At 39.0% G+C, this 19,624-nt stretch overlaps 1 protein-coding gene and 1 long non-coding RNA gene across 6 annotated transcripts; one reads left to right on the forward strand and one right to left on the reverse strand.

The window, feature by feature from the left end:
• The first annotated feature begins 1,599 nt into the window (after window positions 1-1,599).
• On the forward strand, window positions 1,600-17,743 carry LOC111321399 (tumor protein p53-inducible protein 11). Of its 5 annotated transcripts, XM_022924269.2 has the most exons (10): window positions 1,600-1,614; window positions 2,201-2,319; window positions 4,708-4,817; window positions 9,083-9,158; window positions 12,340-12,398; window positions 12,532-12,580; window positions 13,211-13,316; window positions 13,654-13,705; window positions 14,567-14,613; window positions 15,172-17,743. In XM_022924269.2, exons 2-10 carry the CDS (start codon window positions 2,317-2,319, stop codon window positions 15,345-15,347), a joined length of 678 nt encoding a protein of 225 aa, XP_022780004.1. In that variant the 5' UTR covers window positions 1,600-1,614; window positions 2,201-2,316; the 3' UTR covers window positions 15,348-17,743. The 5 variants fall into 5 exon arrangements, with proteins under 5 accessions (XP_022780004.1, XP_022780005.1, XP_022780006.1 ...); XM_022924270.2 differs by lacking the exons at window positions 1,600-1,614; window positions 2,201-2,319 and adding an exon at window positions 2,919-3,075; XM_022924271.2 differs by lacking the exons at window positions 1,600-1,614; window positions 2,201-2,319 and adding an exon at window positions 3,977-4,129.
• On the reverse strand, window positions 2,782-3,808 carry LOC148722339 (uncharacterized). Its single transcript, XR_015992430.1, has 2 exons — window positions 3,635-3,808; window positions 2,782-3,481 (listed from the first exon to the last, which is right to left on the reverse strand). It is a non-coding gene; the product is annotated as an uncharacterized LOC148722339 (long non-coding RNA).
• Window positions 17,744-19,624: the final 1,881 nt, after the last annotated feature.

Here is a 19,624-nt window from a genome sequence, read left to right on the forward strand (position 1 = left end):
GCAGCTCTGTGTTTTGATGTCTTTTTCCTGACGTAAAGTCGAAATTATTCAAGCTCTTTGTGAAAGCATTAATGTTGCTTTGTTTTTCACGTCAAAGTACTCAAACATAAATCCTCGCTTTTTATTGTTCTCGAGATGTAAATTATTTGGAATTACTGTCGTAAAAGACCTGAACTTGATGTCTCTGAAATTGCTTTAATCAGTTATATGAACACAAGTTCCGGGGTTGGCTGATTGCGATCCAAAAATAAAACCGTTTTCAGTATACAGTCCTCGGCGAACACTTGTTAGAGGTAAAAGTTTTGTCTTGTTTCGACAGTACATAAATACTACCTAGCGTTCGGGTTACGGGAAACTGTGAAAAATGATTTAAAACGTAGACTCGTAGGTACGCAATTTTCTTCACGTAAAATTCAAATTGTAATCTTCTTGAAACAATTAAAATAAGATTCACCGGTTAGCGCTGGAAATGGAAACGTCCAACTTTACGAATATTATTTCATTTTGAGCATTTCTTTTCTTTTTCAATTTGAATTCGTTCTTTTGCGAACCTTGTTGTTTCCTTTTTGAACAGAAAAAAATTGTTTATTTTTAAAAACGTTACAGAAAATCTTAAACGAAATCATGTTTTATCAATTTCGATTTTGAGTTGATTGAATATCACTTCACGTACTTCGTTACAAATGCATGTAAGGTCTTTTTATTTTGTTGTTGTTGTTGTTTTTTATTTTTTATCTTTATCGGCGGGAAGATCAGTGTTATCTTACATCATTACAATGCAAAATGCTGATTTTGACCGACTGAAAAAACCTTATATGGCCAAAGGTTTTTATGAGGATTATTTGATCGAATCTTTAGATTGTTTGAAAATAGCTGAATTAATGTCCATTCTTTCCTCTCAGTTTGTTGCGATAGGAGAAGAAATAGAAGGTTGTATAGAAGCGTTGATGAGAAGAACCTTTCGCATCGAAATGTTTTGCTCGATATTTTTTGGCTTGTTGCGGTCAAACAACGTCTGTCTGGTATCCAAAACTACACTTGCACGTAGGATGAGCAATAAAATCAACTATGCGTTGAAACTTTCAGTACAATATTTCCTCTTAAATTTAATTCTTTGGTCAGTTTTAATTTGTGACAGGAACGTATTTGAAAACCACGCAAAAACTGCCGTAAGGAAAAAAATTAGATAGTCGTTAATGCATATTTTAGCGAAGAAATTTTAATTCTTCTTTCCGGTTCATTAAAGAAATCTTTGTGCGATAGGCTGCATATCTCAAAAGAGAATTAAAAATCCTTTTGACACTTTTTTTTCTGCTAGTATCCTGTCCTGTAAACTCGGGCTTTCATAACATACGCCAATAAATGGTCTTGTTTATTGGATGAAATTTCTTTCGTGTGCAATTTGGTCATCCTCTCGCGGCGAATTCTATCGGCTGAGCCAGACCACCGTGTGTAAATTAAGTAGTGAAAGCAATAAACGGTTTCTAGAAATTTTGCTTTTATTGAATATTGGCTGAGGCGCTTTAATGTTCTACTTGCAGACGAGACGAGGGGTAGTAAAGACCTTGAATGAAAAGTAAACAACAACACGCATTCCGACTAGAAAAAAAGCGGGTAAGCAAATTATCAAATTGGAGTTGAATGTATTTATTAGTAAGCTAAATACAATGGACATCTCCTGCAAATTAACGTGCAGGCTTCGTTGCCAATTTTTGCGTGTTCAACCCAGAGCCGGTTGTACATTCAGACCTTGGATTTCACAATAATTTTATCGATTAATAGTGTCACAATAATTTGAGATGTTTTTTTGTGATGTATCATGCAAAGCTAATATGTTTTAAATCCTCGTGAAGGTGAAAGCAAGGTAGTTTGACTTAAGGGTTCATCCTTTAGCAACAGCTTTCAGACCTTTATCCATAGAAAGTTCTTCTGTTTTCAATGACAGTGACATTTGTTTAGCCAATTCAATATTCAGTGGAGTGTGGTATTTTAAATAATCAGAAATCCTTTACTGTTATCATCACCAGACGAGAAAGAAAACAGGGATTCCTTGAATCAAGTACGGATATATTTCCAGGATTTTTTCCATATGTTAAAAAAATGTTTTTTTGTTTTTGTCAGGAAGATAAACTGTCACTCGTTTTTAAGCAAGAAGCTTGCAGCATGTCCAATTTTTATTCTTATTTTTGATGTTTCGCAGCGATGAGGAACAGTAATATTTAATTAGTCTGGGACATCCTACTTGCGTCCGAGCTGTTTCTTCCTGAAAACAAAATATTTCTCATCTCTTTGAGACTACAATTGAGGTTTGATATTATGGTAAGTTCAGGCCTTGTCCTTTTTCAATCCTGTAAGTCTATTTATAAACAGACCACAACAGACATAAGTGAGACCGCGTAGAAAATACTAAGGTACACTGGAAACGGTCCACTGTCATGCGACATGAAGAGTATCATATGTGGAATAGCAACAAATGAATGACGCTGAAAAAAATAAAAGGAAAGAAATTCCACGACTCAAACTCGAGGTACTAGTAAACATGCTAAAAGTTCAAAGGTAATCATAGCTCGTTTTTCTATGATTAGCTTTTATCACAACCTCGTTCCTAGGACCCTCTCTTCCTCTCTCAGGGGAGGAAAAGCAAGACGACCCTGGATACGAAGTTGCTTCTATCAGTTGCTAAGTTTGTCACACAGCCCAAGTCAATCATCAACAAAAGTGATTTATATTATATTAATTCCGTTATCCCGGTGAAAATTACAAAACTAGGATATCACCTGATTAGAAATGTTTCCCTTGGACCTTTTAATATTTCATAATCCTAGAAAAACAGAAAATGCTTTTTTTAAAAAGTGCCGTGTCCGGCGACCGGTGATCTCATGAGTTGGCATTCCGTAACGTCACCGAACACTACCGAAGGCTTTCCGAAAGACCATCGCGTGATCTCCTGCATGCTACATTGACCATGCAATATAACTCGCTAACATGTTAATAGTTCCGCGAAAGCAATGATCAACTAACAACATCTTCGACTCTCTTCTGCGAGTTTTACTTGGGTTGTGATTGCGATACAAGGTGAGCTGGCTTCATCTCCTATGAACAATTTTCTCTTTTAAGACGTTGGATGACCGACATTGTCTTAGGAAGCCGGGTTTGATATTACTCAAACATGACTAGAAATTCCGATAGTTTTATTGTGAGTTCTCAGTTCTCTCCTTTCACGCAAGTCAGGCCGTATATCTCTTCTCTTAATTGCTAGCTTTATTACGTTTACTTTTCACATGTAGCCATCGCCTCAAGCCATTATCTTCAAAGGATTTAAGTAAACATTGGTTTGTAACTAGGCAAACGAAACAGGAGTCGTTCTATCTCTGAGATATTTTTGCGTGACGATATTTTCCTTCCATCGGGAAGACATCATTTATCTTTCACGGATCTTTGCGTTTTCCTGTTCTAATGACCTTTCCTTCACTGTGTCAAGCTAAAATTGCATGATTCAGTATCAGTAAAACGCACTTATAAATCGATAACAACCGCACAGCCAAATTCCAAATGTCTTTGCCCACAAAGGTGCAGTGACAATTTAGCATATTTGAGAGAACATTTCTTATAAAAGACAAAGGATTGTACGTACCCCGTAGATTTTTGACACGGAATCAAATTTGGCGATCTTTTTCTCGTTGATTTGTTGATGGAGTCAAGAACATGAAGAAAATTCTGATTTCTGATGTCAAAATATATAAAAAAAAAAAAAAAAACCAAAGCTATTCTGACCGCAGACAGCAGGCGTAGGTAGACCTATGTCAGTTTCGAAGCGTCGAAAAACTACGCTGTCATGCTTCTTTCACGAGATTATGTCTGGGTCATTTAAAAATAGACACGTATTCCCCAGTAGGAGAGGTAATATCAGAAGTACATCTGAAGCTCTTGAATTCTTACGTCAATAAAGCTTAAGTGGTGAGATCGATTGTCCAAAAAAATTCCATCTAATGGGAAATCTCTTTAGCTCACTTAATTGTCTTGTACATCGGCGCTGGGGAAGTTTTGTCTTTTCCATGGTCACTTACATTTAAGAAGTAGAGCTGCCTTTAAACAAAGGCCGAGATGTAGAAATCTGTTATTCTTTGAGGTGAATTTCTATCCTATTTTAAACGTAGAGAAAGGATGTTCTGTGATATGGCCATCTTTAAGGCGAGATTTTCCAGGGACTCTTTCCGAGCGACACTTCCGTTGAAAATTGGAATTGAACAGGAGCCAGAGGGGGTCATGATGTTTTAAAGGCAGTTATACTATTTTTAATTTCATTGATTTTTAAACCTTTAAATCGTCACAGTATCAGACTGCAGCTGATTAGCAAACGTCGCGTTTGCGCCGACTGTGAGACACTTGAAAAAAACCGCCGGATCGAGAGTTGAGACTCATTCTCCTTCAATTTTAATCTTCTTTATTGACAAGTTTTTAGGTGCAGTCTCCTTTTCTGCTTTTCTCTTTTTAACTTTTGGGCGGAGAATGTCAGTCGCGCCGTCAAAAAGATACAAGTGACATATATATATACATACACATATTTTTTAGATATCTTAGTTATGTGCGGACCAGCTATTTACGGTAATCCTCAACAACTGCCTAAATCTTGCCCTTTTCAAAATAACTTGGGTACAAGATAGTTATGCGCATGTTTTAGAAACATTTCTTCAATGACCTCGCCAGGAAGACCCTGAGTTAACAGAAGACAAACAAGACATCCAAGACGATTGCGATATGTCTGATGCAATTCGTTTAAGCGCACCCGATGCGCACAAAGACTATGCAGTAAGGAGGTGAGTGGAACAAATTTAGTTTTGAAGACGCTGTTAGATGAACTTAATAAGTTATAGCATAGTAGATCCAGTCCCTCTTTTATCATTTACACACTCCCTTCCCTTGTTATATTTTGGTTATTCTTTGCTGTTCTCTCTGACTCCTCAGTCATGAAAATGAGAGATATTTTGACAAAAAAGTATTGTGATATTAGCAAAAAAACCCGGAAAACTTCGACATATTTTAACACCATGTCTGCGACTACTTCATCCTCTTCCTTCGTGCAATATTCATTGGAATCATGGAAAATATTCTAAACAAATGTGTTTCGTTTCAACATGTATGTAGGGGGGGGGGGGGAGAGGAGGGAAGAAGAGGAGCATCTGAAATTCTCATTTAGAGATAATTCACTTTTACTCAAAGCAGACGAAAAAACGGGGAAATTTCGACATATTTTAACGCCATGTACTTGACTACCTTACACCACTTCCTTCAATGCAATATTCATTAGAACCAGGGGAAATATGTGGAACAATTGTGTTTCGTTTTAACATGTATGTAGGGGGAGGGGAGGAGAGAATAGAAGCATTTGAAATGCTTATGAAGAAGGAGAAATCAATTTTATTTAAAACAGTTTTACTTAAAACAGATGTTTCGTCTAAGGGCTGATTGGACGTGTTTATGAGGGCATTTATGTCTAAAGAACTTAGTGTAAATAAGAAAGTCGAAACCCGTTGTTTTTCAGCACGGATAATTCGTTAGATCTAGAATTAACATTAAACGGGTTTCACAATTGCATTAAAGGCTGATAGCCTCGAAAGAAACTGTTTGGGGCTGCGTCGGTGGGAGTAACGAAATAATTTGGATATATCAACAAAGTTGAAATGGTAAATTGGCCACCGTAACGATTACAAAAGCTGACGTTTCGAGCAATTGCATTCTCTGTTTCTCAAGATTGTTTTGCTTACCCGCATAACGTTATCACGGCGAGCAGCTGAATTGGAAAATATTGTGACGGATATCTGATCAACAAGTGACGAACTGACTGCTATATTAGCGGCTAGGAATTATTAAAAAGGTTTCTCTAGCTTTGCCTCCAAAGGAACATATTTAAAAAGTCAATTATTTTAGACGTCAAGCGTCATGTCCTGCATGTTAGTAACAGCCCCCTCTCGGCCAAAGTTTGCGCATGTACAATTGTTCATCTGAGGCCTAGATCTGTTTTTGGAAAATTATTCCGTTAAGTGTGAAGAGGAGTTGACTTAAGATGGATTTTAGTTCATTAATGTCAGCATTGCGATATTGAAAAGATTATTCAAGTTGTTAATGACGACGAACTCAAAACTGATCGGTTCTTTGGTGATACGCAGGCGCACTAGAAGCACCTCAAACTGTCATTTTTATATGATGGGTTCGAAACTCAGGTTATCATCCATATTTTTATATGCACCAATATTTCGCTTTGTCTTCAATGAAAATGATCGCTCGGATCTGGGTTTTTGACACTGACATTTGCAAAACATTTAATATTGAACATTTTCTTTTCAAGTCCTCTTTTCACGGTTTGACAGCTCAAATCCGGGATTTTGACATGTAAATTTCGGGCAGATACAGGTCAAAATACGTTGGAATATGTTAAATAAATCCCCATTAGAGCAGATGCAAAATTTTTTTAATCATTCGATCGTTTTCTCGATGTAGTTGCCGTTGGGACAAACACCGATCACCACTTTGAAATGAAGATACGATCTTGACGCTTCGAAAGCAAAGCATTTTTGGTATTTTTTTCTATAGGTGAAGGCTTTCAAGCAGCCGATAATTTCCATTTTTATCCAGCTGGTTTCAGTCGTGTCGACATACACTATCGCTTGCCATATAATTGACACGTGCGTCATACCTATAAAATCATCGAGTAAGCGGCGAATTACAACCCTTACAAGCCGTCAACATTTGTCTTTTCTGTCCCCTCCATCGTTGGATGTGAACGTGATTAGTGTCCTACGATCTCTCGATCGGATCTTGCGATTTTTCCTTACGTTTGGCTCGACTTTCAACTGAAATCAGTTGCCATGCTGGGAAGATTGAAGTAAGTTTTCTTCATTTTATCCTTTAGCCTTAATTCGCGTTTAATTTCCTCGGCCTCTCGTTGCGTTGAATAACAGAAAAATACAAGAGGCTTGTTGTCACACTGGTCTCGAGAGATCAACGACAGTGACCACAATATCGGGATCTGGAATAGAGACCGTTCCTAGGTGTTATTATGTGACACCCTGGAAGCGGTGGAATCGAGCACGACTTAAAGAAAATATTACAAACAATCGAATGACAACAATTTACTAAAATAATCGGCTATAAATGTAAATCCTCATAATGAAACCAGAAGATATGTAAAGTCAGGTCTTGTTTTGAATATATTAGCAACTTTCAACGTAGGCCTTGAAAAGTAAATCAAGGAATACCTGAAAAAATGGAAAGCAACCTACATGATATATTTTGTTCAAGCTTACGGAAAGCGCCCAATTTGTCACGTTATTTTTGCCGCTTCAAAATCGTCTTTTTGCCTTGTTTTGGCTCAACTAAATTACGAGGAAGTGTTTGAATCCTACCATATTTGTTGAACAAATTAGTCATATGTTCCGCTTTTGGAGAAACATGGTCTGTCAGGGAATCGATGGCGTGGCGCTTTTTCGCAAATCACCCGTCCATTTTCAACTAATTTTTCAGCGAAAATTTGCATGTTGTTACATTACTTTCCAGTCCGATGAGAGAGCTCATAAAAGCTTAAAAAAGGGAAAAAACCATTAGCCACGAGCTATAATCTTGTACTATATTTATGACCTGTTTAAGACGCGCCGTAGGCAGTCAGAAACTGAAAATCTTGGGCAAAAACGAAAAAAAAAAAATTTTAACAGTAAGATATTCGACAACCACTCAGAATGTTTTTATTTCGATTTTATTCAGCGGCACTGACACTTTTACATAAAGATTCCAAAGACTGTGTTGTAAAACTAGATTATTATTTCTCTCAGCTGCAGATTTTATTTAATCAATGGAAATTGCAAACGCTCCTTTGTCGTCGAAAGCACAAGAAATGAAAAATAATTAAAACACAGCTACAATGAATAATTCCTCCCCCTCTCTCCCCTCCCTGCTGAGTCTGTCGATGTGATCTCGAGTTACCTTGGAGTTGCGAATCAGAACAGTTTCGCTTGAGTCGACACGGAAACGCAGTCGACTTTCTGGTGCTATAGCTTTTCCGACCTCGAGGATGTCCTCGGATAACAAAAGACCGCCTCTTGTCAAGACAGAGAAGTATGCATATCGATGTAACAGTTCGCACTTCGTTCGCGATGTAGTATAGCCTTTGCTGGAATTGTATACCCGTTGTAAATTTCATCCACCGCTGTCATCGGTGTAATCCAGCATGCTCAGTGTCGCTTTTAAACAATGGTTGAAATTTTTAATGATCATTTTCCACTATGTTCTATTAACACACGTTTAATCCTTTTATACTTTAAACCCTGTCTTGCGACCGAGTTCGCCAGTCGCTTAATCGCTGTGATGTTCTCCGATCGAATGTTCTTTTAAATTTATTTTCTGATTTGCGCTTTCAAATGTCGACTGTGGTCGAATATTCGCTTGATGGTTATATTTGACCTCGACCCTTTCCAAAGTCTTAAATTATGTAGCTCATCCTGCTATATCTCTTGAATCAATACCATGAATTTTATCGCTCAAAGGTTCGGTGTAGCATTTATTTATCTCGTACAGACGAGTCGATTCGATCGTATTTAGCTTTTCACCTTAAATGTTAGCGCAAATAACACGAGTCTACGCTCGCCTGGAATCCATCACCGACGGCATTGTCGGCAAGTTGCGGTTTCATTTAATTCGCTTTTCTAATTTCAAGATGGCGAAACGATTGAATTGCGTGCTGCATTGAAAATTCAAATGGTTTACTTTGAAATGCAGAAAAAATTACGCGGTTTTTATCTGTATTGTTCTGTTCATGACAAGTAAAATATGTGTGAATGTACAATGTATCATGTTGAGGTGATGTAGTTTCAATTCAGGTTACATGGTTTTGAAGATTCAGCTGATATTTATGGAATCAGAGCACTGCCCTAGGCGCGTTGCCAAACCGGAAAAGCAAAATAACCTTCGCATTTATTACGTACAACGACAGGAGAAACTGAAATTAGAATCGCGAAGATTTAACGAAGGAACAGTATGTCCAATTTCAAAGCCGTCTGTTTTCATGTAGTTATTGTTTGTTCACCAACAGGCGCAGTTTTGACGATGCTCAGAGTCGCTTAAAATGCAGAAAGCTTCTTGGCATTGGAGGCAAGGAACCGAGTAAGGTCTGTATTCAACAAAACATCAATTTGCTGTTAAATCCCATTCTTTAGGGCACATTTCATTTTAACGCAACATACGCGCGAAGGCCGAACATCGCATTTTGCACAAGTCCAACACTCATTACGATATTCATTTGTCAAGCTGTAAATTTTTGACAGAGGTTTTCTTTTGTAATTACTTTGAGAACATTGTTATCAACTTGGAGAAAATTTTCTAAGCTTGTTCAATAAACAACGCCACGAGCAGCGCTTTTGCGTTCACTGAGGATCTTTGGAAAAATTGACGTTTTTGTTATTTATTTTTTAATTTTTTTTTTTTTATGCTGTGAATGCCAAGGATTGACAGTGGTCCTGACCGTGATAATTACTTCCCAAATGTTATTTTCTTCAATATCTTAGAATTTATCCAAGTTTTAATAAATGCGCGTATTCCTTTTTTTTTATAGTTCAAAATGTTCCTTCTCGCGCTGTGTTCAACTTTTTAAAACGCAGCTGTATAAAGGAAGATGTACAAAAACGCTTAGTGTTTCAGATTGTACTTTATTGAATTGTTTCTGATGCTACAGCGAGATAATAGGAACAGTGCCGTTTCTTTTCGGCGCCTTCATAAAGTCGCAGGGAGGTACGGTTTGTTATCATTCTGAAATGAATAGCGCGTTAGGCACACGCCTCCGTAACAAGGAAACCCTTTGCCAGAAACACCGTGTGAAGTTTTTATTACCAAATTGATTTCTTGTTCCACTTTGGAGAACGTTTTTCAAGTACATCGATTACTCGTTGCATATCTTATAATGTGCATTGCTAAATTAACGAGAAATTAATGTATAACTCAAACAGCAAGTAAGGCAGAAGTAACTTTTTCCAAGGTGAACGGAAGTCCATATTTTAAAGAATATTTTTTGAAAATCAAAATCGTGCGTTCATGAAACGTACTAGGAAGGATGTTGAGTTGTATAAGAAATTTATAATGTAGTGTTCGTAAAAAGCAATGTCCCGGATGATATTTAGGTACACATGTTTGAATAAACGGAGAATTTCTCTCGACATCTCGAACAATTTTTCTCATTTTTTCTTTCTTTAGGCGAATAGTTAATTCTCTCATTTTATGATTTTCCACTCCTGAAATTTGACATCTTGAAGATTTTACCGTTCCACGCATTTTCACACAGATGTTTTCTTGGCAGTTTTGCTCTGAAGAGGTGAAAATGTTCTGTGAAAATGGGTTGTGGAAATTCTCTATTGTTGCATAATTTTTTAGGACAACATTTGATAAGAACGCCATTTCACTGCCATTCCTTTTATTGCTTGACGATAATAGAATTTGTTTTGGTTTTAAACCGGATTTCACACGTTACTCGATTCCCGACCTAAAAAAAATTTAAGTAAAATTTACATTAGTGACATTCGATTTTAAGGCGACGGCTGGCTCCTTTTAGGCGCTCAGGTGTGAAATTTCAGGATTTAAGAGAGTTTTGAGGCCTTTTGCTGAATTATGTCGCGTTAAGTTTTATATGTTTTTCTCAAACAAACGGCACTTTTTTACGACAGTTTTTGTTTACATTTCATGTACTCGGCGTGAAAGATCTTGTCTCCTTTCTCTGTGCTCGCTCGGCAGCTGCTGAAACAACACATTCGAAACGAACACATTCGAAACGAACACATTCGAAACAACACATTCGCAACGCATATCTAAATGGACAAGGCGTTTTTCTTTAGGAACGTTTCGAAACTTTAGCATTGAAAAAAGTGTTTTTTTTTGTTTTTTTTTTCAGCATCCCCTTAGTTAGGGATACGAAAAAGCATCAGGACCCGTGCGATTTGTTCAACTCATCACAAATGTAATAGCAAATAACGAGAAAAGTTCTGTCCAGTTTTCCTTTAATTTCTTCTCTGTCAGTTTTTTGTCCTTTGGGCCTCAGAACGTTTTCCCTTTTCCCTGGTTTACACCGCTATACAAGGTCTGCGATAACTAAACAACGGCTTTTTCATTTAAAAAACCTACCGCACAGAGTTTGTCCCTGTAAAGACTCTGTTAAGAGCACTTTGCTCTGCTTATTTGATATTTTTTGAGGAAATGTAGTCTCAGACAGTGTGTATTTTTATTTCGCTTTTATTAGATTGTTTTTCTTTGAGAAGTTTGTCCAATCGTCCATAGTTCCTGAATTTTGGTCGGTGATGAGTTATCGCTTTTCAGCCTTAGAGACACTTCTTATCATAACTCTTTAACTCGGACTTGGAAAGCCTTGTTTTTTCTTTTTTTTATTACAGGCGTATGTGAAAGTCACTCAGTAAATAACGAGTCACGTCGAGTTAAAGCTCGTTTTTGTGTCACTGACCCTTCTTGGAATCACGTGACACTGCACACGACAGAGTAGAAGACGCGCTTGATCCTGGCGTGTCACTCATTCAAACCACATGTGCTCAGATCTCTTGAGGAACCTAAAGGCCCGATCGAGACGTTGTCGTACTTTTCTCTTACTAATTTCTTAGGAAGTAGATAAATTTACCCCTGATTCAAGTTTACTTGGCCAACAGACGTGTAACATGCCGATGTTAAAAAGTGATTGAAGGAATACTTCTCAATAAGCCCTTTATATGATAAGCTGAGTAATCAACTCGGAGTAATCAGATGGATAGTGGCAAATGGATTACTTTGGTTTTGCTTTACTTTACTTTACTTCGCTCCGTGATTGGTCCAGGAAATTCGCGCCACTCTCTCTCAACCTATCAGATGCAAAATCAAAACAGACCACGACTTGGTCGCCCGCGTTTTCCCGCGCTTTTGACAGTTTGCTTTGGTTTTTCTTTACTTTGCTCCGTGATTGGTCCAGAAAATTCGCGCCACTCTCTCAACCAATCAGATGCAAATTAAAACTGATCATGATTTGGTAGCCCGCGTTTTCCCGCGCTTTTGACAGTTAGCTTTGGTTTTCCTTTACTTTGCTCTGTGGTTGGTCCAGAAAATTCGCGCCACTCCCTCAACCAATCAGATACAAATTAAAACTGATCATGACTTGGTAGCCAGCGTTTTCCCGCGCTTTAGGCGGTTTGGTTGTTTTTACTTTGAGTTTTCGCTGGCTCCCAGAGTTCCACTGGTGTTAGTTTTAATCATGATGGAAAAGTGCTCTGTCTCTTCCTGAAACTCTAACAGCGAGTACTAAATTATCTTGTGTTTGTTGTTTAGGTTCTTCAAGTCCTTGGCAGTCATGAATCATACTTCATAAGCATACCCAGAGGATATGAGTGAGTTGATTTTGTTTACTGTTGTTTTTCTTACTCCGTGTGTCTGCGATGCCTGAGTAGCGCGCAACGACGTAACAAAGCCTGTTCCCTTCTTTCAATGTGGTTTGCTTTATTTTTTCCTCTTTTATACCAGAACGTGGCAAGTGGTGGTGCCAGTCTTCCTCACTGTAGTATCTATTATGGTACGTAATTGGAAATAGTTCGTTAGACTGCCTATAGCATGTGCATGTTATAAAACAAACGCTTATAACCTATTACACGTAGAACGAAAATCTAACAACTGGAGGCATTCCCGGCAAGCGCGCAATTTTAGTACATACTTTGAGGTGTTACCGATAGCGAAGCAGGCAATATTTTAAGTAGCACAAAAAAATTTTAGGGCGCCTTTATATTTAAGTCGACTGTATGTACATGTCCCATAAAAACGCCTAACGTACGTAGAACAATTTTTGGGCCGCACGCTATTTGAATGTATACTTTGAGGCGTCGGTAAAAGCTTTTTAGACACTTTATAAAATAGCACAAAAAATTGTAGGGCGGTTGTATATTTTAATCGATAGTATGTACAAGTTACAAACAAACGCCTAAACTATCAATCGAAGAACGAGTTTTAGGCAGCGCACAATTTTAGTGTGTACTTTGGGGCGTCGCTGAGAGGTAGTCGGGCGATATTCTTAGTGGTTTGGGCGATCGTCGAGCGATATTCTTAGTGGTACAAAAAAAAAATAGGGGCGCTTTCCTATTGAAGTCGACGAAATTTGTTTAAGGTCGAAGGTGTTGCTGAGAATGATTTTTTTGGTATTTTTTCTCAGTTGATGATTTTTCCAAGCTATTGTCTACGTGCTTTGGGCGATAGTAAAGAATCTACCAGTTTCGCTGGTTCTCTATGTTGTCGACTGCTGGCGAGTGCTTTAATAGGTAAGTGAACTATCACCCTGAAAATAATTATATTGACAATGACGATAATAATAATAATAATAATAATAATAATAATAATAATGATAATAATGATGATAATTAGAATAATGATGATAAGTATCGGGAGCATATATGCAAAGTCTCTATGCTCTAACAATGCTAATAATGATAATGATGACGATGTCGACGACGATGATAAAGACGGAAAATAAACGCAATGCTAGGAGACAAGCTAAAGTAGTTGATGGTGACATACATATTTCTACAAAGATGTGCTTAGCAAACGCCTGAGATTGTTGGCCTGTTCGTTGACATCATCCTCCTTTTGTTATTTTAGGGATCGCTGGTATTTCATGGGAAACAAAACCCATAACTATATCATCAATTAAGTAAGTTGAGATCTTATTGTTGGTATTTTTTAAGGGAAGCTGAAGAGAATGTTATAAACGAGCGATAGCTCGCCGTTGTCGATAAAAATGGGCGTGGGAAGCGGAAGAGGGGAGACAGAAGGTGTAATTCCCCTTTCCCCCCTCTCGCATATGAACAACCTCCAAATGGAGTGTAATTCCTTTCTTGAAATCTCTCTCTTTTGACTCAAGATAGGAGCCTCAGAAGACGTTCTGAGCAGTGTAGCTCTTGACGAAGGTGTGTCTTGCACTCTTCCGCCTCTGGGAGCCAAATAACGACTGGGGAAGGTGCTTAAAGCTACTTTTGCATTTCGACTTCAACCAATCGTTTGAAAAGCTCTTGTTTCATTATGATAAACTGAACATTGCAAACGAAAGATCTGTTGCAAGGGTGTGGGAAATTTAAAGAGCTCTCAACTTTCGGTCGCAGTTCCCCTCTCCCATGCTTATGCTTTCTCTTTAGAAAGCTTCAGTAAGTCTCAGGAGTCCGGAGGCTGACATGGTTGGAGAACTTTTCTCGGTGTCTGTAGCATGAAGTTGCTAAAAGTTGCGCCCCTCCCCCCACCTCTGAAGGTCTATCAGTGGCTACTAACCCTCCCCCTGGCATTTCGTTATGTTTCCCTCGCTTTTTGCCGATATCTATTTGCTCTTCTTGATCAGGAGAGAGACATGGGGGAGGGGGGGGGGGGGGAAAGGGAGTTAATTATAACTCAAAAAAGAAACACAGACATATTGATTAGAGCTCGAATCTTAATCACTCAAGAGGCAGTAATAGGGAAATAACGCTTTCTACGCATACTTGTAATTGGTTGACTTACGATTTACGCGTTTTCCCCTCCATAGGCGCATTTTGTTACTCCATTCTACGTACTGTGGAGCAGCAACATTGTGTAAGTAGTGTGTTACTTATTTCCATGACTCTTCTTCAATCTGGTGGCGTTAAGCCGGGTGTTAAGTTGGGAGAACAAACCACCGCACCCAGTAGGACTCGAAACAAAACCACATCTGGCCCAAAGCCAAAAACATGGGTTTGCTACCAAATTACTCTTGTCTGGAGGCTATGAAACCTTGCAGAAGATGGCAGGACCGCTCAAAGCGGAAGCTTGCTTGCAGGTCATGCTGTGGCGTTGTCAAAGGGTCCTTGCAGGAACCAGTTCCTCCTTCCCCTCCCCCTTCTTATCATTTGTGTCCGAAAAATGAGCATTCATCAAAGAACGGTGTTTAGCATTGATCTTGAATGTAAAAAGAAGAGAGTGAAAGAGCTGTATCGCATGAAAGCATTCGATTTACAGACCTTCAGGATTATTTATAATAATAGACCAACCTGGCTTGCCCCCAAATGCCAGTGAAACGCCAGCAGAGTTCTCTTACTGGAAACTTTACCAGCGCCTCGTTAGCTAACAAAACAGAATGCCCCTAAATTTTATTTCTTCCATTTCTTTCCACAGTTCTGGCTTTGGCGTGCATCTCTCTCCGTACTAGATTCCTGATCGTGTTGACCGCCGTCCACACCATCGTTGCTGCGGTCAGTTTGTTCTACTTTGTAGCCGTGCGCAAGTTGAACAAACCCACTCCAGAGAAACCCAACGCCAAGAACGGCTATGACGAAAATCACATCAACTGATGTTTTCTGTTTCCTCGTGGATTTTACTGCCCTTCTGTGGAAGGTCTACATTACGCTGGTTGACTCTTAAAGAGCCATCTCATACCAGCTTAACAGCACCCTCTTTTGAGGAAGCAGCGCGCTTTATTGACGAAATAATCTCCCGTACCAGATGGGTAAACTTGAGACAAACGGTGGTGTTCCCTAGTAAAGGCAAGGGTCGTTGAAGGCTTGTTATATATCTTGGATAACCCATTGTTCTCCCCTCACCCTCCCCTCCCCACTTTGTACTTGTATTTGACTAGTGTAGACTACCAGGCGCGATAGAAAAGGCTGTGTTGTGTTCTTCACGTTGACAAGTCTCAGAGTAATTTGTAGATAAGGTAATAGTGTAAGAAAATAGATTGAGAAAGCGCTAGGTTTGTCAACGAGAAAATTGTCTTGGTCGAGATTACGAGAAAAAAAATAAGGTCGTCTGTTAATTTTTGGCTTTGGCTGTGTTTTATTTACTGGAGTCGTGGCGCTCTATGTTTGATAAGGCTGAAGATATGACGCGCAGAGTTATTTCGTTCCAGGCATTTTCCGTTACCTTGAGTATCCGTTTTCTTTCCTATCTGAATAGTATTATCTGTAAATAGTTTTTTTTTATTTGATGTACGTTGCTTTTCTAATAAATGTACGAGGTAGCGATTCGTTTCGGTTCCAATACTTAAAAAAAAAAGCCTACGAGGCATTTTCGAACACATTTTACTTGTGAACCGATTTGGACTTTGAGAATCTAGATCAGGAAAAATGAAACTTTCTAAACTTTCTACACAAGACAATTCTCCGTTTGACCGGAAATAGGTAAAGACTCTTTAAACAGCTAAAATAATGATGATGCTGAATATTTCCCGAATTGGACTCATTATGCTTATGTGGAAGCCTTGTAAATACCTGTAGGATACGACTTCGTGCGCGGGAAAACGCCGGTCGCGATTGGTCTCAAGGTGATGCTACACAAGACGAATTTTAATCCCACTTTGTCTGTATCGTCTCGGCTCAGGCTCTTGCGCGCCATTTAGTCAGTCTTCAACTAAGGTGATTGGCCGCGAGAATGACGCGAGATTCCAGTCCAATCATGCCAGGAAGTTTTGATGCTCGGTTAAAATGATTACAATAGGACTTTTTATATTCCCAACTCTTTACACGCTAGCATCAGGTTGCATATTCTCCATACTGTTCTCTTTCCTGCGGTTCTCACAAGAAGAATGTGTTTAGCAATCAAGAGCTTCTTTAGGTGACGATCGTTCGCCTATTTCTCATGATCTTGGTTCTTGATTCTTACTGAGCAGTGATACTTAAGGAGAAGTTGGATGCTAGACACTCTTGAGAGTTTAAATGGCTAAGGCGGTTACTGTTCCTCAATGTGCTTAGTTTTGTCTATCGATCAAGATGTGAGAGAATGTTACAATATGACGTGGTGATTTGTAGAGCAATAGATTTGTAGATTCTGTATTTTGATCGTCTGTGTAAAGGCAGTGCCGGCGGGAATAGTCGCTGGTTACTGTTACTGACGTTTCCACCACCTGGAAGAAAGTTATTGTCATCATTAAAGAGATTTAGCACCGCCTTTTCATGAAACGGCAAACGTCAGCTTGCCCTTACACGTTTCACGTAAAATTGCGTGAACCTTTCTGCTTTAGCTTCGGGTGAGCTTACGTCATGGTGGATTTGAAGGCGCCCCTGTATGACTTACAAGGAATAGCTTTGGTGCCCTTTGTCCGACAAGTAGCTTCTACTCTATGAGGGAAAAAGTGAAGAAAAACCTTACGTACACGGCAAACGCGAAACGGGTTACTTTCACATTGAAACGGCGAAGCGCAACCGGCAATCATGAAAAAAAGGCGGGAAAAACAAGGTCACGTGGTCACTCTTGCCGTCCACGTTTCACGTTAACGCGGTGCTAAATCTCTCTATTAACAACAACTTCCGCTCAGGTTGACGAAACGACAGTTCACGAAAAACGTCAAAATTAGGTTAGAACCAAAAAAACAGCGTCACGGCAACATTGAAACTATTTGTTTCTTTATTATTAAGAAGCAAAATATTGTTTATTGTGATGTCATCTACGTGTCTCTCCTTCGTATAGATTACCCTTACGTGGACCATCAGGTTACATGATCTTAATTTGCACACTCCATCAGTTGTTGTTTTGTGATCGAAAAAGGAAAATTAAGCTTGTAACGAATGCACTTTTCGGGAAGGGACAGAAACGCTGCCATGATACTTGTTTTAGATTTTAGAACTGTTTGTATACTGTGCTCCCTTTGCAGTGTAGAATTGTGTAAATGTAGACATAACGAAACCATCTTGAACATTGTACATTGTAAGCACAGATACTTCATGGAAGTCATATTTAAAATTTGTAAACTCGATGGTTTTTTGATATTCCGTATACGCAGCAGTGTGTCTCTACCAGGGGAAACATCTTTAACGGGAGGGGGCGGAAAGTGGGGCTATGTGGGTGAGCGGTGGTAGTCCGCAGGGTTTTTACCACTCCCTCCCGAATGATCATTCCCTAAACACATATCGACTCTCAGCTTTTAAGAACATTTAAATCTCTACTCAAAACTTGGACCGATTCCCGTGACTTTCGCTTTCTTGCGAACGTTGAACGCCTTTTTATTTATCCAAGCCTCTTTCTGGCACCGCGAGTACGAATTATGTCCTTTACTCATCGCTTCGCGATTCCTGCGACATCGGTTTTCGTGTGCAATTTAATGCGGAAATCCCTCGTCAAGTAATGAATTTTCCTCTAGTATTTCGCGCACTAGTTCTGTATTTAATTTGGGTCTTGCGCACCTTTTGTTGTGTGTTTTATCTGTTACTTTTGATAATTTTTTTTAAGGATGCTTGGACCTAAGCGCTACCCTTGATCAGGACTACAATGAAGGGAACTCTTCTGGTTAACATTTGTTTTCTGTCACTCTCTGTCTTAATTAGAACTCGGAAAATGAAGCAAATCTTTCCTTCAAAAGAAAGGGCAGGTTCAACTCTCTTGGCTAATTTTTATCACATACCATTATAACTTTTTTATTGGTTTTTATTGTTTTTATATTTATCATCATCATCGTCACTATTATTATTATTATTATTATTATTATTATCATTATTATTATTGAAATAAACAATTTTTAATAGAAGAGAAAAATCGAGTTTCCAGATGGATGCTCACTATAGAGTCTCCTGTAGCTCAGTGGTTAGAGCATCCGACTAGATCACGGAGGGTCGTAGGTTCAAATCCCATCTGGAAACTCGATTATTATTATTTAACAATTGGTTCATGCTTTAGCGTGCACTATCGAGTTATGGAGCACGCGGGAAGTTTGGAGAGCACGAAAGAAGCGTAAGAGTTGCCCGAGGCGATAGCCGAGGGCAACTCTAGCTACTTGAGTGCTCTCCAAACTTCCCACGTGCTCCATAACTCGAGAGTGTACAGCTGAAAGCATGAACCAATTGTTTTAGAACATAGCCGGTGGAATTGTGCATCAAATGCGACGCGAAAAACGGACAACAATATCAGTTGAAGCGAATCGTGACGGCGCTGATGCCGAGTCTCCTTTTCCTTTGTTTTTCTCTTTTTCTGCCTCATTTAAGAACTCTAGCCCATGGGAAAAGGTCGAAACATTGTCTTCGTTTTCGGAATAGCAGGCCGAGTTTCTGTTTGTATCCATTATTGTCGCGAAATGTATTACTTTTCCCCGCACTAGCAATGGCCGCTCACGCGAAAAAAACATTTTTCTGGCGAAGTCGGATTTGCTGACGCTATCAGCGTGCACTATCGGGATTTTGAGCACGCTTATGTATAATGAATTTGATTGCGCGACTCTGCTAGCTATGTTCTAATGTTATTTTATCTTCATCTCTAAAATCGTTTTGGCGGTCGTCATCTTTGAATGTTCAGATGCTGCCATTAGCTATTTTACGACAAAAAAGACAAACACCGTGAGACAGACGATCCATATTTACAAATGAACTGGTGATCGACACTTTTGGAATCCTTTTAAAATGAGTTCAGGAATCTCTTGGACCTCTGGGATAAAATTATCACCAGAGGAAATCAAACAATCTGCCCCACTCCTCACGGTGTCATTTTGAATACTGATTGTGAGGCACGCGAGAAGTTTGAATTAAATTGTAAATATACTTGCAACCATTAAGTATCCATATCTCGTACGTCAGGATCTCTACACGTGGAAGCCAGAACTACGTTTTCCTGCCTGCTTTAAATCTTATAATGCAGTTTCGAAGGTCGA

The sequence above is a fragment of the Stylophora pistillata genome, chromosome 10, assembly GCF_964205215.1.
Source record: "Stylophora pistillata chromosome 10, jaStyPist1.2, whole genome shotgun sequence".
Taxonomy (NCBI): Eukaryota; Metazoa; Cnidaria; class Anthozoa; order Scleractinia; family Pocilloporidae; genus Stylophora; species Stylophora pistillata.